General features: G+C 48.7%; 1 protein-coding gene and 1 long non-coding RNA gene across 2 annotated transcripts in view; one reads left to right on the top strand and one right to left on the bottom strand.

Moving 5' to 3' along the window:
* NXN (nucleoredoxin) overlaps nucleotides 1-25,915 on the top strand; it is a 68,660-nt gene extending 42,745 nt beyond the window's left edge. Inside the window, exons 3-8 of the mRNA XM_035139959.3 lie at nucleotides 580-713; nucleotides 1,502-1,602; nucleotides 2,813-2,919; nucleotides 8,363-8,542; nucleotides 15,891-16,015; nucleotides 23,330-25,915. Of these exons, the coding sequence (XP_034995850.1) occupies nucleotides 580-713; nucleotides 1,502-1,602; nucleotides 2,813-2,919; nucleotides 8,363-8,542; nucleotides 15,891-16,015; nucleotides 23,330-23,512 (830 nt within the window). The 3' untranslated portion in view covers nucleotides 23,513-25,915. The remainder of the gene's footprint in view (nucleotides 1-579; nucleotides 714-1,501; nucleotides 1,603-2,812; nucleotides 2,920-8,362; nucleotides 8,543-15,890; nucleotides 16,016-23,329) is intronic.
* LOC148683589 (uncharacterized) lies at nucleotides 3,573-6,612 on the bottom strand. Its single transcript, XR_015947012.1, has 2 exons — nucleotides 5,781-6,612; nucleotides 3,573-4,761 (listed from the first exon to the last, which is right to left on the bottom strand). It is a non-coding gene; the product is annotated as an uncharacterized LOC148683589 (long non-coding RNA).
* Nucleotides 25,916-27,166: the final 1,251 nt, after the last annotated feature.

Genomic DNA, 27,166 nt, shown 5'->3' with positions numbered 1-27,166 from the left:
AATCTTTGCATCATTGCCTCTCGTGGGTCATGGTTGCCCTTTTCTGAGAGCATGGCAGAGATTGAGGCAAGCCGATGCACTCAGGCGAACCTCACCGAAGACTTCTCCTAAGAACAAAGCAAGATTCCAGTCCTCATTGTTCGGAATTACAGGCAGATTTAATTAGAATCTCAATATACTGCTTTATAATGAGTGGTTTATCTAGCTCGGTTTTGTCTACACTGACTGGCAGCAGCTCTCCAGGGTTTGGGGCAGCCCCACGTGGAGATGCCATTGAGGATTAAGTGTGGGCCAATTGCCTTCTCCATCTCCTGGGCCATTGTGAGGGTTTAAGCAGTGCTTGGCAACTGAACCTAGCTGCCATATTTATTTCCCACAATGCACTTTCCTGCAATGACACCAGTCTTGGGCCTGCATGATGGCAGACACCGTTTTGGATTCTCTTTTGGGGGGGATGCAGGTTGAGACAGATGGGGTGTTGCTGTGATATTGTTAGTCGTTTCTCTCCTTTATGCTGTGTTCCTTCTCCTGTTCCTGCTCCTGCTCCTACTCCTATTCCTGCTCCCGTTCTTGCTCCAGGTTTGGAGTTCCCTTGGGGGGCCCGGCCATTCGGTGAAGTGGTTGCTGGGCCTGTCCTCCGAAATAACGGCCAGACCCAGGAGAGCAGCGCCCTTGAGGGCTCCTACGTTGGCGTTTACTTCTCTGCACACTGGGTGAGCTATGCTCTTAACTTTACCACTTTGGGGGTGTGGGTGGCGAATGGAGCTCGAGGGTGCACACGAGCATGTGCAGAGCGCCTTCCCCTTACAACGAGTCATCAGAAGCAGAGCCATGTATTGATCATCTGAAGAAGTGTGCATGCACACGAAAGCTCATACCAAAATAAAAACTTAGTTGGTCTTTAAGGTGCTACTGAAGGATTTTTTTTATTTTGCTTCGACTCAGACCAACACGGCTACCTACCTGTAAATAGTGATGAATTGTAAGTAAGGAAAAACCAGTGATTGTAATGGGAAGAATTCTATTTTTAATTAACAGCGGGAATTTTTCGTAGGGTTTGTGACTCAGAACATTTTATTATGATTCAGACTCCTTTTGTAGAGCAGCTATGACTGCCAGCATCCCCCAACAATGTGTATGAAATGCATTTGGAGTGATTTCATACAATCCTAGCATTGTAGAGTTCGAAGGGACCACAAGGGCCATCTAGTCCAACCCCCTGCAATTCAGGAATCTTTTGCCCAACATTTGTTAAACTCTTTATTTGCATTGCACCAGCTTTACCTGTGCCGAAGGTTGTAGTCCACAGTGTTTCTTGTTTTGCAGCCTGCCTGCCTACACATACCTACGTAAGTCATTTTTGGCATGTAGAGAGCCTGAAAGGGAGAAAAGTCCTTGCTCCCAGTTGACCAAACCCTTTCCGCATAGGCAATTCCTACTCGCCATGAGGCTGCCTGTGTAATAGTAATGTACTACCTTTCCCATGTTATTTCTTTTGCAGTGCCCACCCTGCAGAAGCCTCACCCGGGTACTAGTGGAATCCTATCGTAAGATCAAGGAATCCGGTCATAAATTCGAGATCGTCTTTGTCAGCGCAGACAGGTAAGAGCTGCCTCTCTGCCATTGGAACCAGTTCCTGCTACGCTTGGTGGGGAAGGGACAGGACGTGGGGATGAAAGGCGATGATCGGCTATTGGCCAGTCAGAATGGATTGGCAGGTGGTCCATGGCACTGGGGAAGCGGGTGTCAGAAGCAGGCGGGACAGTAGCAGGGGCTGTATGTCATTAGCGGAGCTCTGAGTGTGGAATCAAGCATTCTGAGAGCCTCAGCTTTTGGTTTCCTTAAAGCAAAGTTTCTAGTCCCTAAGATACGGTTCAAAGGTGCATGTGACCCGTTGCCTGGTGAAATGTTAAGTTACAGAGCTCTGGACCTTGACACATAAGCACTTGTGTAAGTATTTTCCCAGGGTTGTCACCTATTGGAGAGGTTCTGTGTCCTCACTACAGAGGTGCCAAAGTTTAGTTCCTAGGAGGTAAACCGGGGTTTGGTAAGGCAGGCATGGAGAGAGAGAGAGAGAGATGGGTATTAGCAAAACCCATCCACAGTAAAAGGAATTCAAAGACCGATATCAGTAAAAGTGGGTGTCATTTGCCAAAGAGTTGCAGTGTGGCTTTGAGATCAGGGGTCCTGCTCAGCTCCTGGCATTCGAATCCAAACTCAGCAGACAACCTTAGCACCACATTTCCATTGTGCAAGGCTATTCTCTGGTGGCCTCTTCCTGTGGCTTTTAGAATCCCTGTGGCACCTCCTAGGCAGCATTTTTATATATTCCACAATTTTACAGACGTTGGTGGGTGTTTTTTTTTAAAGAAACTCTGCATCCCATTCACCCCTGCTTTATTTATACAGTATATATACAGTATATGAAGAAGAGCAAGTTTCTAGTCCTCATTACAGTGGTGAAAGTACGCTTCAGGGCGGGGAACCATGTGGGCAATGCCATTGCTGGAGTGTCTGGCCCCAGAGTGATGGATGGATAAGTTTCCTTAGTATCAACCTTCGTATGGTTGTAACGCTTTTATAAATCATAGGGTGCACACAGTCTCCCTGCCCTACCGCCTGGCCACCCCCCCAGCACCGATCAGCTTCATCCCCCTTCCCAAAGAGCAGATTTCACAACAGCATCCCTGTGAAGGCTACTGCAACCAGACTGCTTTTGTCCACTGCAGTCCAGACCTCGTTCCGCACTGCAGGGTTGGTGTTCCACCTGGAAAGGGTAATAGGCTGCCTCCTTTTGCTTCACCCCCTCCAGGTCGGAGGATTCGTTCAAGCAGTATTTCAGCGAGATGCCCTGGCTAGCTGTCCCATACGATGATGATGCCCGGCGCTCACGTCTCAACCGGCTCTACGGCATCCAAGGTGGGACAAAAACGCTCTTCGAAAAGTAACGTTCCTAGGATTGCATGTGTCGTGCATAACATACTTGTGGCCCTTGCTAGAAAAGGTGGTGCCAAAATAAAAAGGTCATTGATTAGATTTAGTATTGACGTGTAATGTTCATGTTTTCTTATATCCCAGTTATTGGGATATTTGTATAAAACTCTTATAAAATGTTTATTTGCATGAAATTCTTATAAACGTCTTGAAGTCCAAAAAAACCCCCCTCCAACTTTGCTTGCAGAAGGTCCCAGATTTGATCCCCCACATTTCCTGGAAGGGCTGGGAAGGTGTCCCAGTCTGGAATCCTTGAGAGCTGCTGCCAGTTAGTGTCAACATTATTGAGAATAGATGGACTGATGGTTTGACTCAGCAGAAGGCAGCATCTTACATTCTGTGCATTCCTCGCCTCCTCCTCCTCCTTCTTTTAAGAGGGAGGTTTTCTTGATCTGCCCAAGAGGGAGGTTTTCTCCATCTACCTTCTGCCTGGCTTTTGTCATTTGCTTGTTTCCTTTTGTCATTTTCACCGCTGCGCCCTGCTGATGACCTTAGGGGCTTTCTAAGGAAGCACGAAATAGTTAATGATAAACACTCAAAACCAATACACCCCTGCCAAGAACCAAAAGACAGTGAACAATGATTTAACCATTTTAAAAAAATGCTACATGGGCTACGAAATTTTTGAATTCAGATTAAAGAACCTTTGATCTTGGGGGTGGGTGGATTTTAACGGTTCAAAGAATATGCAAAAGTCCCTAACCGTTACAACAACAACAACAACAACAACAACAACAACAACAACAACAACAACAGCATGCTGCTCTTCTGACTGGGTTGCCCTAGCCACTCTAGTCGGTTCCCAATAAAATATTAAAAACATAATAAAACATCAATCATTAAAAACTTCCCTTCAGATGTCTTCTATTAAATAACAGTACGGTATTAATGATGTATTTATACTTGTCAAATCTCTGGGCTCAATGTCGTTGTCACTCCCTAGAGGTGGAGTGGGGCACTTCGGGTTTGGGTTTGAGATGTGGCCCTTGAGGCCTCTCCATCTGGCCCTCGGGACACTCCTCAGGCCACACCCTTCACCCAGCCTTGCTTCACACCCTCCTTGAATATTTTTGCCTGCCCTGGGAAAATGTCGTTGAACTGATTCATGCTTCTTTCTTCATTGGATGAATGAAAGAGCAAACGTTTGCATTCACATTTGTTGCTCCGCCCACTTTGTCTCTGGCCCCACCCACTATTGGCAGGTGACCTATGGAAGAGAAAGCAGAAAAAAGCTCCTTCACTTTTCTTCTTGAGTGATCAAGAAAGGGAAAGGAAGGGGTGGGGCTATGCAGATTAGGGCAATCTTTTCACTCTACGGCTCCCATTAAGGGACAAAAGAACGGGCTGTGGCTTTGCATGGCTAGGGAGCCACAAACATCCCCTTTTTCTCAGCCCCCACAAGTAAACTGGAGCTATTTGGAGTAGATTTGGGGCCGTGTTGGACGAGGCTGGTGGGAGCTGTACAGGCGACTCCCCACTTAACGCAGAGGTAACGTTCTGGGGCCCTGCGTGCATAAGTGGAATTGTGTAAAGTGGGGAGCACCCTACAAACACCTTCTTTGCCGCTCTCCCTTCAATCCATGGTAGTGCAAGCTGGTGCTGATGGTTGCTGGAGTCCAAAACACCTGGCAGGGGCTGAGGAAAGCTATGCTAGAGATGTTCCAAGCTGGCTGCGTGTGTCTGGTTCTGTTTTCCGATGACAGGCTTTCTTGTTCCTCTGGCCTTGTGCCCTGGAGGTGGTTTTTTTTCTTTAGCTTTATTTTTTTTCTGCCGAAAGAAAAAAGAAAATCAAATCTGCAGGAGGAAATTGTACACAGACTCCGAGAGCTTAATTTGGGGTGTGTCTGAAAGCTTCCATTCACAGCGCTGGGGAAGGGAGGGCTCCACCCTCATCCCCACAAGCCCCTGATCTTGAGAGGGGCTGTAGCTCACCGATAGAGCATGTGGTTGTCCAGGCTGAAAGCCACCAGTTCTGCATCTGACATGATCTCCCTTTAAAAGAATCAGATGGCAGGTGGTGGGTTAAAGACCCTTCTCTCTTTGAGACCCTGGGGAGCCATTGCTAGTTGCTGTAGAGTTTTTTTGGGGGGGATAGACCATCATGTTGGAACTACAACGCCTAGCATTCCTCTCTGTTGGCCAAGGTGCCAGGGGCTGATGGGAGTTGAAGTCTTATAACATCTGGAGAGAATCTTGAGCTAGATCAGGCATCCCCAAACTGCGGCCCTCCAGATGTTTTGGCCTACAACTCCCATGATCCCTAGCTACCAGGACCAGTGGTCGGGGAAGATGGGAACTGTAGTCCAAAACATCTGGAGGGCCGAAGTTTGGGGATGCCTGAGCTAGATGGACCTGTGATTTGACCCTGTAGAAGGTCACTTTCTAGATTCCTATGTTCAGGGTTCCCTGTTGCCAAAATAATTGCAAAAATGGAAACCTTTTCAGCCTGAGGGCCACTTTGCTTTCTGGACAAGCTTCTGGGGGCCGTGTTCCAGTGGTGGGCAGAGCCATAAGGGGTGGAGCAACAAATATATTTTTTTGTACAGTGGGCTAGTTTCTACTAACAGACACCCACCCCTCTTATTCTCCATCCAAGCAAGCAAAGAAGAATGTTCAGAGTTCAATGGCACATTCTCAGCACAGCAAAAATACTGAATCAGGGACAGTGAGGGCTCTGACCTGTGAGGGAGACTCAAGGGCCAGGTTTGGAGGGCCACATTCATTCTCTAAAAATAAGATTAGTCAGAGTTGTTTTGCCTTTTGCTAGAATGCAAACATCTACCAACCTGAATCCAGGTGTGAAGTTGTTGTTGTTGTTGTTTAGTAGTTTAATCGTGTCCGACTCTTCGTGACCCCATGGACCATAGCACGCCAGGCACTCCTGTCTTGCACTGCCTCCCGCAGTTTGGTCAAACGCATGTTCGTAGCTTCGAGAACACTGTCCAACCATCTCGTCCTCTGTCGTCCCCTTCTCCTTGTGCCCTCCATCTTTCCCAACATCAGGGTCTTTTCCAGGGAGTCTTCTCTTCTCATGAGGTGGCCAAAGTATTGGAGCCTCAGCTTCACGATCTGTCATTCCAGTGAGCGCTCAGTGTGAAGTAGATGAAATGAATGACTTCTGCTTGCCTCCAGCTACGTTTTACTTTGAGTAGGCCCAGTGAGATTAATGGGCCCAAGTGTATGATGTCCATTATCTTCAGTGGGTCGGCTCTAAGTAAAACATAGCTGGCTTTGTGCCAAGTGGTACTGAATGCTTCATGTTCCCTAGGCCTTTCTCATCTCTAATGGAGCTGAAATTATCACTATTATTTATTATTATTACATGGTTCTCCCCATTTAATCCTCACAATGACCCTACGAGGTCAGCTTGCCTGAGAGACTGCACAGTGCGCATGGCCCACTTTCACCCGGTAAAAGTTTCAAGGCTGAGCAGGGATTGGAGATCCAGTTTCCCCCAGGGTCCTAGTCCATGACACCGTCATTTGCTTCCTCCTCCTTCCAGATCAGAGTATCGTGCAGAGCAGCAGCACTTAGGCTCCTCAGTAGAACTGAGCTTTGCTGTGCTCCTGTGTGCCTTTAACTCTCTCTTTTTTCAATTTGCTTTTCCTCTCAGCACACAGTTTGGGGTTTTATTTTCCCCTCCCTGCGTGTCGAATCATCACTTGGTTTTTTTTTGGCGGAGGTCACTACACAAAAGCAGCTGTCGCAGGAAGAATGCAAACAATGTGGGGAATGAGCTGAAAGCTCTGAAGGCAGCCAGCTTGTGGGGCAAATTCCTGGCAAAGACTTGGCTGGCAACAGCCGGCTGTGAACCCTGACCCATATTCTTTGGCCAGGGGTGAGGACATTATATTGAAATTTGAAACAGAACCAGAGGAACCATAGAACTGAGGAGCTGGAAGGGATCACAAGGGTCATCTAGGCCAACCCGCTACAATGCAAGAATCTTTTGCCCAATGTGGGGCTCGAACCCTTGACCCTGAGATTAAGAGAGTCATGGTCTGCTGACTGAGAGAGCTTGATTGCAACATCTGTGCCTATAATACACCACACAAAAAAAACAATGACTGTGGTATTGCTCACCAATTTCAGCACCCCCCAAAAAAATTCCACCTCGGATTTATTTTTTATTTTTTATTCATTCATTCTTAATGCACTGGTATATACCGCATTTCATCATATAACTTACAGCTTACTTTTTTTTCTTTTTTAAGAAGCAAGTTTCTAGTCCTTATGAAAACTTAAGACTTCACTTTTTGCAAAGGTGGTCTGTTTGTCAGTGTAAGGTAGCTTCCTGTGATCCTGTGGCTCACCTGACTCCTTGGTTGGTGAGGTGGGGTGTGAGTCCGCCCTCGAAACCAGCCAACGTGGCAGGGGCTCAGTAAGCAAGGAAGCAGCTCCTGGCCTGGTGAGCTGCCGGTTTGAGCCCTGCGGCACCCATCGCTCTTGAATTGTTACTTCCATCCTTCTGGCTTAGTGCTACATAGAGCTTGCTGATGAATGAATTTCTCCTACCTCACCCCCCCCCCAAAAAAACCCCCTCAGTTTTATTAACTGTCCTACATGAAACCAGTTTCACGCTGCCTACTAGAGAAGGAAGCAGGCTCATCACTGTTTAGCCACAATTTAGGGAAACCTGATTCCTGGACAGCTGAGGGGCGGGTGGTGGCTGCAGGCAGGACATTGCTTGACACCTGTCAGATTCCCCCCCCCCCAAGGCAGCAGGGGGATCAGGGCAGTAGGGGTTCTGAAGAGAAGCAAAAGCAACCCAGGGATCCAAGATGGCTGGCAAGGAGGGTTGGGAGATGCCCAACTGACTGAACATTAGGTGAAAGTTGCCATCAGAAGAGTCCAGCTGTGGAATCAGGCCAAAGGCTGGATTTGCCTATGTGCTGCCATCACTGAGGGCAAGCGAAGTCAAATGGTGAGTGAGGGCAGTGTAGGAAGAGGCTGGCCACTGGATCAGGCCAGAGGCCCGTTTAGTCCAGCAGCTTGTTCTCACAGTGACCAGCCAGAAGCCAGATTGGGCTATATGCTGCTATCACTGAGGGCAAATGAAGTAAGATCGCAGTCTTTATGGTTCCAAGTAAAGTGCTTTGCAACTAAGTTGTGGTTTTCCTTCCCACAGAGCAGAAGAGACTTCCTTATACCAAATCAGACCATTGGTCCATCTAGTTCAGTATTACCTGCACTGACTGGCAGTGCAGGATTTCAGACAGGGGTCCTGCCCAGCCACTGGGGATTGAAGCTGGGACCGTCTGCATGCGAATGCTCTGTTACTGAGGATCACCATCTCTCTCTCTTTGTATGTGTCTTGCCCACACAGAGGCTCACCTTGCTGTTTATCTTTGTCCCCTCCCTATTCCAGGCATCCCGACCCTCATAATCCTGGACCCCAAGGGGGACGTGATCACGCGACAAGGCCGGGCGGAGGTGCTGAATGACATCGAGTGCCGGGAGTTCCCCTGGCACCCCAAACCCGTCCTGGAGCTGAACGACTCCAACGCCGTCCAGCTGAACGAGGGCCCTTGCCTCGTCCTCTTCGTAGGTAAGGGATTCTTCCTCTCCTGCCTCCTCTTCTCGCCCCTCGGAAAGTTGCAGAGATCAGAAACAGCACCTCTCTTCCTGAGAATTTTAGAAGTGGCTTTGGAAATTCTCCAGTCCTCAAGATTGCAACACACGCCTTGTTTCTAGCCAGAAGCAACATACCAGGCGGAACCTCAAGCCTGGGGGGGGGTCAGGTGTGGCCCTCCATATGCCTCTGTCTGGCCCTTGGGACTCTCTCCAAGCCATGACCCTCATGGGCCAGTTTCAAACCCTCCTTGTTTTTTTGTTTTTGTTTTTAAATGTGCCTGGCTGGAAATGTGCCCTTGAACTCTGAGTATGCCTCTTTGCTTGCTTGGATGGAGAATAGAGGAGAGAGAGAGAGAGAGAGAATGTGAATGTGTTAGAGATTAGCATACCATACAAAGGCAAAATCTGCATTTCTTGCTCTGCCCACTTTCCCCTCTGACCCCGCCTACTTCTAATATGTGGCCCTTGGGAGATTGTCCAGAAGGGAATGCAGCTCTCAGCCTGCAAAGGGTTCCCCATCCCTGGCTGTTAGGCTTTCGCCTCCGTGACCACAACCTGCAGCCATAGGACAAGACTTGGGTCATGGTTAAGGAGGAGAGACTGTGACTCCTTTCCCAGGCATGCAGAAGCAGTGGCTCTTTGGGCATCACTGGGCTATAACTCCCATCATTCCTGGTTGCTAGCCACGCCGGCTGGAGCTGATGGGAGTTGTAGTCCAACACCTGGAGGCCCACCCTGCTCTGGAAATCCCAGGAAAGAGCAAAGCAGCTGCGATCTTCTCTTCCCCAGTGTGTTCCCACTAGCAGCACAACTGTTGTTCCCGGTTCTGAATCTGGGTTAGGGCTTCCAGCCCAGTGGAAGTCTTCACTCCCGTTCAGCATGAGGCCACACACACACCCTGCAAGCTACACCCCACCCACCCACGGAGATGTGGTACCTTAATCGGATGAGCTGTTCCCCTGTTGCAGCCATGCTGTGCCAGATCAGTTCCCTTTCAATGGCGGCACTCCAAGCCTCACATTCATCCGTTTCCTGTTTCTGCCCCTGGAGTCTTCTCCCCCTCCACCCAACCGAGAACTCAAGCTGTGTCTGAATGTGGTTGTCTGTAACCCCCCTGGAGTGCGGGGCCAATTGCGCTTCTTTCACGGCCCGTACATCTAAGCCCCCCCACCAACCCCAACAGTTCTCGGTTTGTATCAGCGGCCGTGGGGGGAAACGGGGGCGGCGAGCGTAACACCTCCCCACGTAATTAATTATTTTGCTTTAGGTTTGATCTCACGCTTAACCTTTTGTAAAGCGCTGTTTTGTCTGCAAAGTGCTTGAAAATACACAATTGCTTTTTCGCACGAGCGCACACTTGAGACCGTTTAGGGCTTGGAGCGGCTCATCTTTTGCAACGCCACTTGTGTAAGCTGTACATCTCCTGCCTTTATCGCAATTGTGTCCTTCCCTTGCGAGGTGCTTAGGCACACACACACAAACACACAGGAAGGCAGGCAGACCCATGGACACGTGGATATTCAAACTAGACTCTCGCCATTTTGTTTGTGTTTTCTGGTTGTAACAGTACCAAATCTGGGTTTAAATGCGCTCAGATTGCACCGTTGAGGTTTGTTTTGCTCTGAAATATTACCTCCTCCCAGCCTCCAAAAACGTGTTTTGGGAAAGGCAAAAATGGTTTCTCATACAGTGAATTGGATCAGGAAGATACGGTAGATAGATGATAGATAGATAGATAGATAGATAGATAGATAGATAGATAGATAGATAGATAATTAAGACTTGCTGCTGCTTAAAATGCTACAATGAAATAATCATACAATTTTTCATAATGCTGTAGGTGAAATGTATTCTGAATGGGAATGACTATACATGCTTAAATGCAAAAAATAAAACAAAATGATAACGTCCAACGAAATCAATGTGACAGACAGTAAATTGTGCTTAATGGAGGCTATGTTGCAATCAAGCAGTATATGGATTTCATTACAGAAATAAATAGCACTGAGACAGGAAGTTTGTTTTTTAAAAAAACAAGAAAACCCAAAATGGTATATGCAAATAGATGCCTGATCAACAGAATTCATTTCAGTTGATCCGGTATCTCTTTGGATATATCATTTTATTTATTACGGCTTTAAGCTTGTACGTATAGCAGTTCCCTTCGTTTTAGTGGAATCTGTTTTTATCTACAGTATGGCATCACCAGTTCTTGTGGTGTGTTATGTGTGAAACTACCACGATAGTCTCTGGTCTTAGACGAAGCTGTCTTTTTTTGTCCTACTGGGATGGGGCAGCTCTGCTCATCAGCCTAGTTCTCCCCCTCAACGCTGCCCCCTAGTAATTCACTCTCCTCTCCGCTTTCTAACTCTCTATTCAAGCTGAGCTCACGGTGACCCTTCTTATTTATTCAGCCAAGCGCTGCTGCGTGAGGGTCCTCCAACCCACCGGGAACCCGACTCTTGTAGCCGGGGGTGGGAATAGATTGTTGCGCTCCCTGCGGGTGAGTGGGGAATGATTGATAGGGCGGCCCCGTCTGGCTAATGATGGACCACTTTGGAAGAGAGTTATCCCAGCAGCATAATAACATCCTCCCCCCTTCCATGCTTGCCTGTGGGGCAGAAATTCAGCGGGGGAACAAATAATCCAGGAATCGTTTCCAGGGGTTCAGTTAGAGGGTGGGTCGTGCTGTGTCCTTGGGGGGTGAAAACGACCTAGAATTCTTATCTGTTGCCATGATGACAAATGTCAAGCCCTCTGCTAATGAGTACCTGTCATTGCTCTGCCTAGCGAAAACCTTGTCCTTTTTTCCCCTTTTCTTTTTCCCCCTGGTTTAGGGCTGTTGTTGTTTTTGTATTTCTTTAAAAAAAAAATTTATATAGACACATATACTAAAAGCTTTACTGATGCTCCATCTCTGTATATATATAATCAAGGCAATCAATAATTCAATTAATCCAGCCATCTCATATCAAAAGGAACCTATGCTAATGGTGCAATTAATTCAGCCGAATATTTGAAAACCTTCCAGTTTACCCAATTTCATTCCACTTTCTTATATTGTCCTTCCCCCCCCCCCAGATTGATTCTAGACCAGTGCATATTAAAATACCAGACAATGGCCCCTTAATACAATAAAAGTGCGCTGAAATGATAATGTAAACATAATAAAACTGCAAGGCAGTCCAGAATTTTAAATGCAGTCGTTGGCTACAACAGCACATGGCTCACAAATGCTGTTTTAAATTAGCCTGAATGAATGACAGCAGTTAATATTTCATCTGTAGCTCTTCTTCATAGTTTATACATAACACCCAGTTATTAGAAAAACGATTTCTTTCTTTGAATTGTTGGAATGCTTTGTCAGTCTTGTTTACTACACGTGTAACAAGTAATGAAATAAAATAATAAAATAACATATTTAAAATATATAAAAGAAAGATAGTAAGATTTTTTTGTCTTCCTTAAATGGTTTATTTTATGTTATTTTTGTTTATACCCTGCTCTCTGAAAAAAAGAATAAGTAGATGATGTGGGAGTTAACACATAGCTACGGTTGATGAGGCTGTTTCACCTTTTTTGCCTTACCCTAGTATATTGTTGTTGTTGTTTAGTCGTGTCCGACTGTTATTGCCTCAATCTGTGGAACTGGCACCATTACAGGTGCCACATAATACTTGTTCCGCCTTTGTAAGAAATCCAGCATTTAATGTGGGGAAACCCACCCTTTGGAACTCCCTGCCTCTTGACATCAGGCAGGCACCTTCATTGTACTCTTTTTGGCACCTGCTAAAAACCTTTTCGTTTAGGCCATGGGTAGGCAAACTAAGGCCCGGGGGCCGGATCTGACCCAGTCGCCTTCTAAATCCGGCCCGCAGACAGTCCGGGAATTAGTGTGTTTTTACATGAGTAGAATGTGTCCTTTTATTTAAAATGCGTCTCTGAGTTATTTGGTGGGCATAGGAATTCGTTCATTTCCCCCCCCCCCTTGCCGATATAGTCCGGCCCCCCACAAGGTCTGAGGGACAGTGGACCGGCCCCCTGCTGAAAAAGTTTGCTGACATGAAATGTAGAATGCTGGCATGTGTTTTAATCTGTTTCTAGCTTATTGTTGATTTTAGTTCTTTTTCAAATGCTTTTCAGAGTACGGTTTTTACTGATAATTTTATTGGTTATTTGTCTATTTATTTAGCCACCCTTCACCCTAAGGTCTCAGGGTGGGTCATTGCATTATTGTATTATTATTTTTGTAAACTGTTTTGAGGTTTGTGCTTAAAAAAAACATTAAGTAGTATATAATTTTTTTTTACGAAGTATGGTAAATAAATAAAGTTATATTGGGGTAGCCACTGTTGCTCCCTCCAGATTTCATCGGCTGCAAACCCCTTCATCCCCTGACCGTTGGTCGATAGGATTTGTCGCCTGACCACATCTATACCTCTATAGAGATCTTGCTGTTCTACAGCTGCCCCCCCCTTCACCTCTGCGCCACTGTGGCTCCTGAAATTCCACTTCAGGTGCTGCTGTTGCTATCATTATCATTATTATCATTATTATCATTATTATTTTCATTTCTATGCCAGTTTCTGTTTTTAAGGGGGGAAATCTCAAAGCTGTTTGCAACACATTTAAACACCAAATAAAACAATCCAGAATGAAACGTGATTGAAGAAAGTCAAATATGAAGAATACATTCAAAGCAACATAATTAAATCGAAATTAAACATGGCAAGGGAGGTCAGCTGCAGAATGCACATTTAACGCAGCAAAGTTAACAACAAGGGATAGGGACAAGGGACTTTTGAAACAGTTGTCGTGAAAATCAACGGGCAAGTTACAGGTGCCTCCTGACACTCGAATTGCTGCTGCGAATACGACACCCTCCCTCCCTGTGGCTTCTGAGTTTCCAGCAGGCATTGATCCCATGCTTTCCAAACATCTTTGCACCCATATGGACTAGAAACTACTTCTTCTTTTTTTAAAGAAGCTTTTGGTTCTCTGGAATTAAAATTTTGGTGCCAGGACCACATCATGCATCTTTGCCAATATTTTCATGGGGTTGTGATGAGATGCGGGACCTGGCTTCCTGTGACATGCCCCCCCCCAACACACACACACTTAAAACTGCTCTGAAAGTTCCCCAGATAATTCAGCTGCCCTTTCAGCTCCAGGACACCCTCCCCTATCGAACCAGCCCGACAGCAAAGCCCCATTTTACAGTCCACCATCTCTCTCTCTCCTCATGACCCCCCCCCCTTTAAGTTAAACAGCAGGAGCCTCAGAACAGCTTGGAGGTGTGTGTGTGTGTCTTTACACAGAGCTGCATCTGTGACTATTATTAATCAGCTTTGTGCCGTATATATTTGCCACCTACTTGGGAGGTCAGCCTGGAGGCACAGGAGCTGGAGCGCAGCCAATTAGCTTTGTTGGTGGGGGGAGAAGGGGAGAGAAAAAAATTAATCCCATTATTAATCTTTCTCCCCGAATGCAAACACGGAGGGTGGGTGGGATTCTCCATGTCTCCAGCCTCTCTTGTTCTCTGTTTAAATTTTTTAAAAGCGAGAGGAACAGGGAGCGCATCTCACGGGTCTTTGCAGGCTGACATCCCATGGTTGAAATTACACAGCCAATCCAGACACAAGCTCCGCAAGATTCAAAACGTTCCCAATCGAGTCAGCAGTGTGGCTTTGGCCTTCGGGGTTCTTGCGGGTGAGGCCTGCACATTCCAGCCAGCTTCAGACAAAGAGACTGTCAAAGCCCCAAACCACTGCCCTTAACTCGGAGCAGGTCGGAAAAGGGGACTGTTTTTAGAAACCCCCAAAGCAGTGATCTATTGTACAACTTTTAGGAACGCGGAAAGCAATAACTTTATATCAGACCCTGTTATACAGATTTCCCTGTTAGGTCTTTATTTGTATTTAAAAATTACCTGGAATTGGCTTGTTTTGTTTTCAGATACAGGTAGGTAGCCGTGTTGGTCTGAGTCGAAGCAAAATAAAAAAATTCCTTCAGTAGCACCTTAAAGACCAACTAAGTTTATATTTTGGTATGAGCTTTCGTGTGCATGCACACTTCTTCAGATACAAAAGATACAGGGTGTATCTGAAGAAGTGTGCATGCACACGAAAGCTCATACCAAAATATAAACTTAGTTGGTCTTTAAGGTGCTACTGAAGGAATTTTTTTATTTTGTTTTCAGAGATTGCTTTAAATTCAGTGCCCTTCAGTGCAAGAGGCAGTAGGCCTGTGAATAATAATAATAATAATAATAATAATAATAATAATAATTTATTATTTGTACCCTGCCCATCTGGCTGGGTTTCCCGAGCCATTCTGGGCAGCTTCCAACAAAGATTAAAATGTCACACATTAAAAACTTCCCTAAACAGGGCTGCCTTCAGATGTTTTCTAAATGTCAGGGAGTTGTTTATCTCTTTGACATCTGGTGGGAGGGCATTCCACAGGGCGGGCGCCACCACCAATAAGGCCCTCTGCCTGGTAGGTTCTTTGTAGCTTTGCTTTGCTCCCCACCAGGAGGAGGGGATCATGAGTGAGGGGGGGGCTGTCACCATTGCACCCCGCTTCTCATGTGGGCTTCCCTGGCCCCTATGAGAACAGGATGCTGGATTAAGATGGGGCTCTGGTCTGACCCCATGGGACCCAGGTGGCGCTGTGGTTAAACCACTGAGCCTAGGGCTTGCTGATCAGAAGGTCGGCAGTTCGAATCCCTGTGACGGGGTGAGCTCCCGTTGCTCGGTCCCAGCTCCTGCCAACCTAGCAGTTCGAAACCACCTCAAAATGCAAGTAGATAAATAGGGACCGCTCCAGCGGGAAGGTAAACGGCGTTTCCATGTGCTGCTCTGGTTTGCCAGAAGCGGCTTTGTCATGCTGGCCACATGACCTGGAAGCTATACGCCGGCTCCCTCGGCCAATAATGCGAGATGAGCGCGCAACCCCAGAGTCGGTCACGACTGGACCTAATGGTCAGGGGTCCCTTTACCTTTACCTTTACCTGGTCTGACCCAGCAGGGCTCCTATTAATAATGTTCTAGGCTGATTGAAGAAGTGTGTGGGTGTGTATTTGATGCTTTCCAGTAACAGGTGCATGCCACAGTTTCACATAAGTGTAGAAAGCACCCGTTTGTGTGTGTGTGTGGGTGTGTGTTGTCTTTGCTGTACCATTCAGCTCCCATGTGGCTGAAACTGCACCATACACAAAGCCCTCCTGGGATATACGGACAGGAGTTGCTTTTAAAAAGTGAGGACTGGAACCTTGAAACTGATGTGGATCATTTTCCTCCACATCTCTTGCCGCCCTGCAGATTCCGACGACGATGGGGAGTCGGAGGCCGCCAAGCAGCTGATCCAGCCCATTGCCGAGAAAATAATTGCCAAATACAAAGCCAAAGACGAAGAGGCTCCTCTGCTGTTTTTCGTTGCCGGAGAGGTATGGCCAGGGGAGGGGGAGCCGTGGCAGTGGGGGAAAGGGGTGGGTCTTGCATGGGCACGCGACATAGTTGACTGCTAATGCTTGTGGGCTCAAGGGCGTACCCACCACGGGGCAAGTTAGGGCAGCTGCCCTACTCTAGAAGCAGGGCTGGTGGGCAGAGGCGGAGCACAGCCCGGCGGAGCGCCGCACCCTCCCTCCAGCTCCCCGGCGCGCCCTCAGGCAAGGCCAAGCGCGGCGGGGAACCAGGGAGCGCGGCGCGGTGGGCGGGAACGCCGAACTCGCGCTCCGCTGGGCTGGGCTCCGCCTCCGCCCACCAGCCCTGCTTCTAGGGAGGGGCACAGCCCGGCGGAGCGCGAGTTTGCCGTTCCCGCCCACTTTGTGGCCCCTCCCCTTCCGTGCCTTGGCCCCTCCCCTTGCCCCCCCCTAGTTTTGATCCTGGGTACGCCCATGTGTGGGCTGCTGATTCATAGAATCATAGAGTTGGAAGAGACCACAAGGGCCATCCAGTCCAACCCCCTGCCAAGCAGGAAACACCATCAAAGCATTCTTGACATATGCCTGTCAAGCCTCTGCTTAAAGACCTCCAAAGAAGGAGACTCCACCACACTTCTTGGCAGCAAATTCCACTGTCGAACAGCTCTTACTGTCAGGAAGTTCTTCCTAATGTTTAGGTGGAATCTTCTTTCTTGTAGTTTGAATCCATTGTTCCGTGTCCGCTTCTCTGGAGCAGCAGAAAACAACCTTTCACCCTCCTCTATATGACATCCTTTTATATATTTGAACATGGCTATCATATCACCCCTTAACCACCTCTTCTCCAGGCTAAACATACCCAGCTCCCTAAGCCGTTCCTCATAAGGCATCGTTTTCAGGCCTTTGACCAGGAATCAGACTAAACTAAAAATACTGTGTGTAGTTTGGTTTGGGAGTTAAGAAGTTAGTTTGTTTCCTGCTGCCAAAGACTTGTCTGTCCTGATAAACAAATTAAGAAGTGGCTCAGTTAAGTCCATTGTGCTTCTTTGATGATTTGACCATTTGTGGATAGATTCTAGAGGAGATAACATATAACCTAAGGGTATAACTAGAGAGTGACTTAGGGGGTGCATCTGTGTTAAAAGCTGAAAGCCACTAGGCCGTCTGCCCCTTTCCCCAGTGCACCCTGGGAACTGTTGTGATGGGAAAGGGGCAAGGGTTCTTTAACAGAACTCAGCATCCTCACCAGCCTACAAGACCCAGAATTCCTCAGGGGAGAGGCGAGGGAAGTGTCATCAGCCAAGAGCCACATTCTCTTGTCGGTGATCTTCTAAGGGCCGTAGGCTTGGGCTTGGGGCGAGGCCAGAGTGAGCAGAGCAAAGGATGCAGCGTAAATTTGTAGAGGAAGCTACTCTCCAGCTGCACCAAAGTCAGAGGTGTCTCAGTCTCAGGACACTCACAGAGGGGAGGGGGTGTGGCCTAGGGAGAGGACCGAGGGCCAGATAGGGAAGCCCTGAGGGCCGATCTGAGTTTGCCCACCTCTGCTGCTTTAGGCAAAGTTGCGACCGCTATCCCAGTGTCTAAGAACGCAAGCTGTAAAGCTGCTGGTTCAAATTTCGGGCCAGCTGTGAACTTTCTAGGTGGGCTTACAACTTTCTTGCAGGGTAGGAAAGTACTACTATCCTCATTTTACAGGTGCACTTCCTTGCCCTCCTTCCTGCAATACTTCTAGATAATAGCTTGACTAAGGCCGATATCATGCCAACAACAGCAAGTTACCAAATAAAAGTCCTACCTAGAATATACCGTCACAGAGTACAGATCAATGATTATGGCTTTCATATAGTTCAATTTTTCTCCAATGAATAAACGGGAATCTTGCCTATCAGGTGAGAAGCTTAGGCTAGACCACTTTTCCCTGACATGCTAGCTTTCAATGTGGAATAAATTTAGTCTGGAGGAACATTTGACCATGTGATCCCTCCCCTTCTCGTATCCAGTCTGATGTGGTTCAGTCCAGAAACGGGAACTTTAGCATTTTGCCTGCTGTTGGTGAGCAAGCGAGGCTTTACAAACCGTTAACTTAGGCCTCCACCTGCCTCCCCAATCTGGCCCTCCTCGCAGGGTGGTTTGTAAGGATTGAGAAAGCTAATGTCAGCAAAGCCCTCTGCACCCATTTTAAAAACACATGCTTTTTAAATCATAGAATTATAGCAGGGAGGTGTCACAAGGGTCATCTAGTCCAGCGCCCTGCAATGCAGGAATCTTTTGAAGAGTCTCATGCTCTACTGACTGAGTTAAAGGTAAAGGGGCCCCTGACCATCAGGTCCAGTCGTGTCCGACTCTGGGGTTGCGGCGCTCATCTCGCTCTATAGGCCGAGAGAGCTGGCATTTGTCTGCAGACAGCTTCCGGGTCATGTGGCCAGCATGACTAAGCCGCTTCTGGCGAACCAGAACAGCGCACGGAAACGCCGTTTACCTTCCCGCCGGAGCGGTCCCTATTTATCTACTTGCACTTTGATGTGCTTTCGAACTGCTAGGTGGGCAGGAGCTGGGACCGAGCAACGGGAGCTCACCCCGTTGCAGGGATTCGAACCGCCGACCTTCTGATCAGCAAGCCCTAGACTCTTGTGGTTTAATTGTTTGAGAAGCACACAGTCCAAACAGTGTCCCAGGCGCAGGGTTAGGGTGAAGGCTTTGGGGAACAAGATGAGGTTGTGTCCGTTGAGATTTAACTTGGAAACCTGACCCAGTTGCTCAGAGCCTTACTTACATTCAGAAGTTGCAAGCCTCTGTGTGTGTGTGTGCGTGCGAGAGAGAGAGAGAGCGCATTTGTTTCCCAAAGAGTTGCAAGGGATCATTAAAAGAATTTTCAGCACCCTGGACCAAACTCAAATCTGGTTCTTTGCACATTCTCAGGTGTCCTGTTGTCTCCTTATCTGTGGGTTGCTGGCAGTCAAAAGAGGTTCGTGTGTAACCCCCCCATGTGCCAGGACATTTCCAGACTGCTGACTGCCATCTTCCTTCCAACCTGGCTCCCCCAGTAGCTTTTGCTGACTGGCTTCTATTTGGATCGGAGCCATCAGGGCTTCTCATGTACAGCCGTACCTCGGAAGTCAAACATTCCGAAATGTTCGGAAACCAGTTGGAATATGCAGAAGCCCCATTGGACGTTCGGCTTCCAAAACAACATTCGAAAACTGGAACACTCACTTCCGGTTTTCGATCGTTCATTTGACTCCCAAGGCGTTCGGGAGCCGAGGTACGGCTGTACTCATTTGCCACAATTAGTTTGGAACAGAGCCTCCCTCCTCCCTGTCCACAGAAAGTCTACCTCTGTATATCAGATTCCGAGGACACTGCAATAAATGGGCCTTTGGCCTGATCTAGCAATGTGATTCTTATGTTCTCTCAACCCACTCCTTTTTATTTTAAGGAGTTTTGGGGGGCTGAGTATGTAAATTAGGGGGCCTTGACCAAGACAGGGCTCAGCTTTTCAACTGGGGGGGGGAATGGGAGATGTGGCCATTCCCCTTGTTTCCCGAGTGAGCCAAACGAACACGGCATTCCCTTCCAGCCAGAGACCACCCCTCGTTTTCCAGACCTTTGTTGCTCCTCCGTCCATACGCTTCCCCCTGCCCTGCGACCCCCTAACATGTTTGAGATGCCTGCCTGCCACCCACCCCCTGGGAGTTCTGAATGCGCTCCTTGTTGTAAAAAATGCCTTCTAAAACAAAGGTTTCCTGCACCCTATTCCCTCCCTCCCAGATAGCCCGGGGAAATTCCCTTCTCCCCCCCCTTCCTCCTGCTTTTCTCCCTCTCGCTCTCCCCCCCAAAGCCCCTCCGCGGACCAGCCCCACATTGACAAACACAGCCCTTCATTCATTTCCAACGCCATCTGCTTGCAGGCTCCCTGACAGCCGCCTGAATGACCCATTCATCACCCACGCCGTCGCTCCTGGATGACGCCCCCGGGGTTGTTTTGCGCTAACCCTGCGAGCGAAAGGGGGCTGCGGTAACGTGCACATACGCGGGGGGGGGAGGGCGGAGAGGAAAGGCGGCTCCCACCACATCCACCGCATTGATTTACGGGCACTGCGCTTTTTTGCGGTGGGCGGAGCTTCCCTGCGCCGTCTCCCCCCCCCCTTTAAAAGCAAAGAATAAACGAACAAGGGAGGGGTGAAATAAATAGGTGACAGTGAAAGAGGGGGCGGACTCCCTAGTCTTGCACCTGTTGTGCACCGATAATAGGGGGTTGGCGGGACCCACCCTCGCCAGCTGTCCTTGGCCCCCGTAGGTGCTGGGAACGCCCTCTCGCCTCTGGGGACCCGACACGGCGACCCCGGGGGGCTTCTCGGGGCACGGAGGGTCCTTTGTGGAAGATGGAACAAATGTCAAGCCTTTTTTTGAGGCCCTCCGAGCTGGTCGGAGAGTGGGAATCGACGGCGCAGGAGATTTCGGAGAACTCTGATCCCGGCATCTGGCAACAATGCTGCCTCGCCCCCTTCATCCAGAAAGCCTCTCCAAAATACGGTTTCCATCCTCTATAATGCGCCCATCACCGTTGAGTCGGCCTGAGGAGGATTGGTTGAGACAATACTGGGGAAGGGGCAGCGTCTCTGAGCACCCCTGGACTCGGCTGACAATTTCTGCGTTTCCCCCTGCCCCCTGGTCCTGCGCCTGCGTGCTCCAGACATTGATGGGATTTTGGGCGTGGAGGGATGGGCGCCCGCCATTTTGTCGAGGCAGAGAGGCAGACCAAGATGGATGGGTGGAGGCAGGCGGTGGGGGTGGGGGAGAGCTGCGGTCGAAGGAGGGGTACGCTCAGGGTTGGATAAGAGTGGCCGAGTAATAAATAATATTTGTCTAATTAGCAGAGGAGCAGTTCAAGATCCACTATGTCGTGATGGTTAGCTGATGAACCTGCCGCCCTCCCAAGGCACGCTGGAATCCAGCTCCCATCAGCCCTGGCGGCTAGCATGGCCACCAGTCAAGGATGATGGAAGTTGGAGCCCGGGGCTCTCTGGAAGGCCCTGGGGTCGCCATCTCTGGGCTCAGAGAGTAGTATCAGGGAGATGCGGCTTCAAATCCCCACTCAGCCATGAAGTTGACACTTTCCCTCGGCCTAGCCCACCTTCCAGGGGTGTCGTAAGGTAAAACGAGGAACTGTACTCTGCCTTGTACTTGTTGGAAAGGTGGGATATTGGTGCAGTTAATATGTAGGAGTGGCTATCCCCAAAAGGTAGGCCGTAGCCATGTTGCAGACAGGGCTGGGGGTGAAAAGCAGAGAGAGTTTGTGCTCCCTTTGGGTTTTGCATTGCTTTTCATCTTTGCTGTCGCGTCTGCCTGCATCTCCTGCCAGGAAACCCAGGGGAAAGAGGAATAAATCTCACCAGGGCCTTCATGGCTCAGAATCCTGTCTCTAAGCCCACGCTGGCTGCAGTCACTGTTCCAAAGCAAAAACTGCCTTTAGCAACACACAGACGTTACACACAAACAGATCCTTTGCATCCATCTGCTTCTTTATTTAGGTATTTATTGCCCATTTGGGGGGCACTCCACCTTTTATCAGGCCGGGTGGGCTGATCTGCCCAGGATATCGATGTTCAGGCCGCCTGTTTTGTGTGGGTGCTTGGGAAATACCTCTTTGGCATGTGTGGATGCCTTCAGGGATCTCTAACCAAGCCTTATGAGGGAGTTGGGGAATGGATTCGCATTACAGCAAAAGAGATTCTGACTCAAAAACAGGAAGAGCTTTCTGCCATTTGACAGTGGAGCGGATTCGCTTGGATGGCGGCGGACTCTCCTTCCGTGGAGGTTTTTAAACAGGTTGGATGGCCGTCTGTCCGGTATTCTTTAGCTGAGATTCCTGCATTGCAGGGGGTTCCCCTGGAATAACCTTTGGGTCCTCTCATGTGATTCTGTCTCCTGCACCATTCTAAGCTTGTCCTTTTTTTCTCTTTTTCTAATTCAGCCATGAGGACTAGATCCTTGGCTTGCTTTTACAAAAAATGCAGGTGGAGCTTCTCAAGCTGCTAAAGAGCAACCTGTTACACCATTTAACCTAACCACAATTTGCAGCGCTCTCTGTTCACAGCCTTTCCCCCCCCCAATAGTCGTGTGTGTGTGTGTGTGTGTGTGTGAGAGAGAGAGAGAGAGAGAGAGAGAGAGAGAGAGAGAGAGAGAGAGAGAGAGAGAGAAGGGGAGGAGGCCTTAACCTTTGGCCTGGCTTTCACCCTTTCTAAGCAGAGAGGGGAGGCGGGGGCACTATGCCGCAAACCCCCCTTTGTACTGCCCCCCCTTTTCATTGTGGCTTGACTGACAGGCAGGGCGAGAGGGTGCTGCAAGTACAGACAAAAGGCAGCTTCTTTTTCTTCTCTGATTACACCAGGCCGCAATGAACACAAGACCCTCCTGCCTAGTTGATGACAGTATTTATTTTACACGGTACCAGCAGTTCCTGAGATGCTTTACAGAGTTTCATAAGCAAAAAATGTGTGGGGTTGTTTTGGGGTATTTTTTTAATGTCCCACACCGAAAAGGGTTTACAATTGGATCAAAGGCCCCTCTAGTCTGGAGCTCCTAGCCGCAATGGCTGTGCTCCCCTTCCGCATTCAATGGCCCACTGCCCCTGAATAATAGTGGGTTGGGGATCGCAATGACTCCTGCCTGAAACCACGCACAGCTGCTGCTGGTCAGTGTAGACAATAGTGAGCTAAATGGACCATTGTTTTGACCAGGCATAGGCAACCTTGGCTCTCCAGATGTTTTGGAACTTCAACTCCCATGATCCTTGACAACTGGCCCTGTTAGCTAGAGTTCATGGGAGTTGTAGTCCCAAAACATCTGGAGAGCCAAGCTTGCCTATGCCTGGTTTTGACTCTGTGTGAACTGGCTTCCCATACTTAAAGCATCCCTTTGTTCAGAACCACGAGGACTGGAATCTTTTAGGGGGACACAGGGAGCTGCTGCTACTCCACCTAGCCCAGAATTGTCTTTTCTGACGGCCAGGGGCTCTCCAGGGTGTGGGTCAGGGGGGTCTCTCCTAGCCCTGCCTAGAGGTGCCACTGGGGATTGGACCTGGGACGTTCTGCATGCAAAGCAGGGGCTTTCTGCTGCTGTGCTACAGCCTCTTCTTCCCCTTTGCAGGCAGAAGGTCCCAGACTCAGGCCCCAAATGGCATTTCCAACTAGGGCTGGAAATATCCCCTGTCTAGAGAGCGGGTGCCCGTCAGCGCAAGCCATACTGAACTAGAAGGAGGGAGGGGATATGGAAACTTCATGTGTTCCTGCCTCTTAGATTTTGGGATAACGGGTCTCTCTCGGCCATCTTTTGCAGGATGACATGACCGACTCCCTTCGGGACTTCACCAACCTCCCAGAGGCTGCTCCTCTTCTCACCATCCTGGACATGTCTGCCCGTGCCAAGTACGTCATGGACGTCGAGGAGATCACACCCGACATCGTGGAAGCTTTTGTGAATGACTTTCTTATGGACAAGCTTAAACCGGAGCCCATCTGAAGAGAAGCAGAGGCAGGGTTGAAAAGGGGAGGGGGGCTCTTTTTTTTCCCGCCCCCACTCCCAGCTTGGACCTTATTTAAAAAATTGCAGGATTTTTCTCTCTCTCCAGCTCTGTGCACAACGTTAACTCTTGACGTTCTTGTGGTGCCTTGTTTTTTTTCAAACACAGCAGTTTCTCTCTTCTTGATTTCTCCTCCTAACCAAACTCTTTTTAAGAAGGTGCTGCATTTCAGCTGGGAGACGCTGGCCAGAGGAGGCTTGGCTTGTAGTTTCCGGGGTTGTGAGGGGAAGCGGGAGATTTCTCAAGAGCCCAGGTGAAGGGGAAATGATGGATTTCCCATGGTACCAGGCAGAGCTGTGGCTGCATTCTGTTTTTTTTTTTAATTAAAAAAATCTCTGCTGGTCACTCATGAAACCTAACAAATCAGTAATCGGATCCTTTATCAAAGCCCAGTTTTCCCATCTTTCCAAGATGACAAGTGACATACAAGCACCCACACCTAAACCCAGCCTATGTAATATTTTGGGAGAAGGGTAGGGTAGTTAACCTATCGAAACCGTTTGCCTTTCGAGGCTGAAGAAAAATAAAAGCTTGCAGAGTGGCCACTGCCCTCCTGGCTATGTTCTTTTGAGGGGTAGGGGGGGGTGAAGCTAGCATCCTCTAACACAGTGTTTCCCAACCTTGTGCCTCCAGCTGTTTTCGGACTACAATTCCCATCATTCCTGACCACTGGTCTTGCTAGCTAGGGATGATGGGAATTGTAGTCTCAAAACATCTGGCGGCACAAGTTTGGGAAACACTGCTCTAACAAATACTCTGCATCTTCTTCCAGCCGCACTCCCTTAGGGTGTCTTGCAGCAGGGAAACAGCATAAGGTTTTCCTAGGTGAGGGTCACCTCTCCAGCTTTGCTGGAATGCTCCTGGCTCAAAATGCAAAAGCATTTAATGCTCACCTGTATTGCGAATCGAATCGAATTTCCTCTCTCTCTTCCCCTTGAACCTTCCAAAACTTGGGTCGTAATCCAGTCGTCCATGCCTTTCTCTCTTTGCAATTTGTACACAACAGTTGCATCTTGGGAGCCTGTAGTTGCCAAGCCACCTTTAAAGGTTGATATTGAAGACTCGGAAGCCCTGGATAATGAGATTTCCTCAGGCCCCATATCTGCCATGCAGGGCTTTAAGCACACGGGGAGTAATGGGGTGTGCCCATGGTGTCTCTGTGTGAGATCTTGCTGTTGCTGCCATTGGACCGTATGAATTGAGATGGGGCAGTGTAGGGGGACAAATTAGGGGCTTGGGAAATGTTAGCATCCTCTTGCACTTTCTTTTCCCTGGGGGAGAAGGGGATGTCCTTGCATTTTTTAGCCTAGCTTTGAAAATCAGCAATTTGGCTTCTTTTAGGAATGACCAGCCACAATTCTAAATCTAGTGGAAGGTTGTTTGCCCAGTGTTTAAAACTTCCAACCGCGGGTTGGTGGGGTGTTTTGGTAGTTGCCTGTTTTTGCTAAAATTAGCACCATTTTGCTGCCCCTCAGACAGTCAGACAAGTCAAGACTTCAACTGGCTCAGTTAAGTGGGGTGTTGTCTGAGGTGTAGTCAGCCATTTGCCCAAACTTTCAAGGGCTCAGAGCAGGCACCCCCCCAAAAAAACTTTGGCCCTCCAGATGTTTTGGACTACAATTCCCATCATCCCTGACCACTGGTCCTGTTAGCTAGGGATCATGGGAGCTGTAGGCCAAAACATCTGGAGGGCCGCAGTTTGGGGATTCCTGGCTCAGAGTAAGGAGAGGAGGGGCACACATGACTCCGCCCCAACTTCCCCACCCTACTGCATTGTGGCTAAAGATATGCAAAACTTTTCTAAGTCACATTTGCTTGAGTGTAAGCAGAAGCTTCTGCCTGGTCAGGGACCCCAGTAAAACGAGCTCCTTCCCTGTGGGAGGGGTCTGTAGCTGCCATCCTAACCTTCAGACCACTAGCAAGTAGGGAACTTTCCTGTCGCTCTGAATTGTTGAATTCCACTTTCTGCTTTGCAACCAACTTTCCGCAGAGTGCTTTCTTCCAATGACTTTGAAATAAAACCCAGGGCTCTCTTATTTTCCTCCTCCCCTTGCCTTTTTTCTTCCTTAATCCCATGTTAAATACATCCCCCCTAAAACATGCAGCTGATAAAATCTTGAGCAATTCTCGATAGAGGTGAGACTGATGTTTTTAGCCGTTTTGGCAAGCAAGGTGGGGTGGTGTGGGATTACGCTGGGATAGCACAGCCAGATCCTCTCTCCCCAACCCCATCGTGTCTCTGTCTCTCTCTCTCTCTCTGGCAAAGTTGGACGTTGTAAAAAACAAACAAACTTGTACATGGTGACTGGAACTTTGTAATAAAACCCGTTCTAGTAACGTCAGCTCGCCCAGTGTGGTTTTGCTGTCAAGGCTGCAGAGGCAGGTTGCAAGAATGTGAGGACGTGTTTGGGCAGGATAGCGTGGGAGAAAGCTCCAAGAGAAACTCATGGCAAGGGGCCTTCAGGACAGATTCCCCCCCCCATGTTTTCTTGCAACATCGAGGTGATTTGTTGTGTTACTCCAGATGTTTCGGGACTACAAGTCCCATGATCCTTGGCTGGGGTCGCTGGGAGTTGAGTCCCATTCGCAGGGGTTTCTGATTTGCTTGCCCCGTTAAGTTGTCATATGTAAGAGGCCTTGTTTTCCAGGACCTCTGCTTGGAGGTAATACCCAGGAGCCTGGAGTTTATAAAAAGGCCTTGATCAAGTAGAGTGATGCTCAGTTTAACCCATAGATCCAACAGCTAGAACAGGCATCCCCAAACTTTGGCCCTCCAGATGTTTTGTACTACAATTCCCATCTTCCCCGACCACTGGTCCTGTTAGCTAGGGATCATGGGAGTTGTAGGCCAAAACATCTGGAGGGCTGCAGTTTGGGGATGCCTGAGCTAGAAGGTCCTGCTTCCTCCAGACGTCCCTCTTTCTGCAGGATGCAAACCGGGAAGGGGTGGCAAAGCTGATTTCGACTCTGCCTAGAGCAGGGGTGGGGGAAGGGACTCTGTGGCCCTCTAGCTGGAACCCCAACTCTATGATCCTTAGCCACCCCATGGCTGATGGGAATTGAAGTCCAACAACATCCAGAGCAGGGGGCCCTGGCAGTTCTGGCCTTCCAGATCTTGGAGGAGTGCCGCTCTCATCTCTGACCATTTGACCAAACTTCCCAGAGCTGATAGGAGACCAGCCTATGACCGGGGGGGGGGACGGGGACGGGGACGGGACGCAGGTGCACCGATCCCATCCAGGAGTAAAGGAGGGTAAAGAAGTCTGGCAATGCTACACTATTTCATGTAGAGTCCCCACCCTTTTGCCATCAAGTGCTTCTGTGAGTGTTCTGCCACCTTCTGGTAAAAAAGAAGCTTAGCAGTTTGAGAAACACACATATACTAAGAATTTCCGTAAAGCTCCTTTTGGAGTGGCCAGAGTGACACAGGTCAGAGCCGGAGGTTCAAAAGGAGGGGGAAAATTTAAAAGGCATTTCTGGCAGATGGCAGCATTCAGGCTTCCTTTAAGGGTGGGCAGTGCAGAGAAGAGAAGCCACGTGTCAGTCCAAACTGGCTTTTACAGAATGTTTAAACCTTGCTGGCAATCTGAAAT

The sequence above is a fragment of the Zootoca vivipara genome, chromosome 14 (genome assembly GCF_965207765.1).
Source record: "Zootoca vivipara chromosome 14, rZooViv2.hap1.1, whole genome shotgun sequence".
NCBI lineage: Eukaryota > Metazoa > Chordata > Lepidosauria > Squamata > Lacertidae > Zootoca > Zootoca vivipara.
This window is presented reverse-complemented; position numbering and strand designations above follow the sequence as displayed.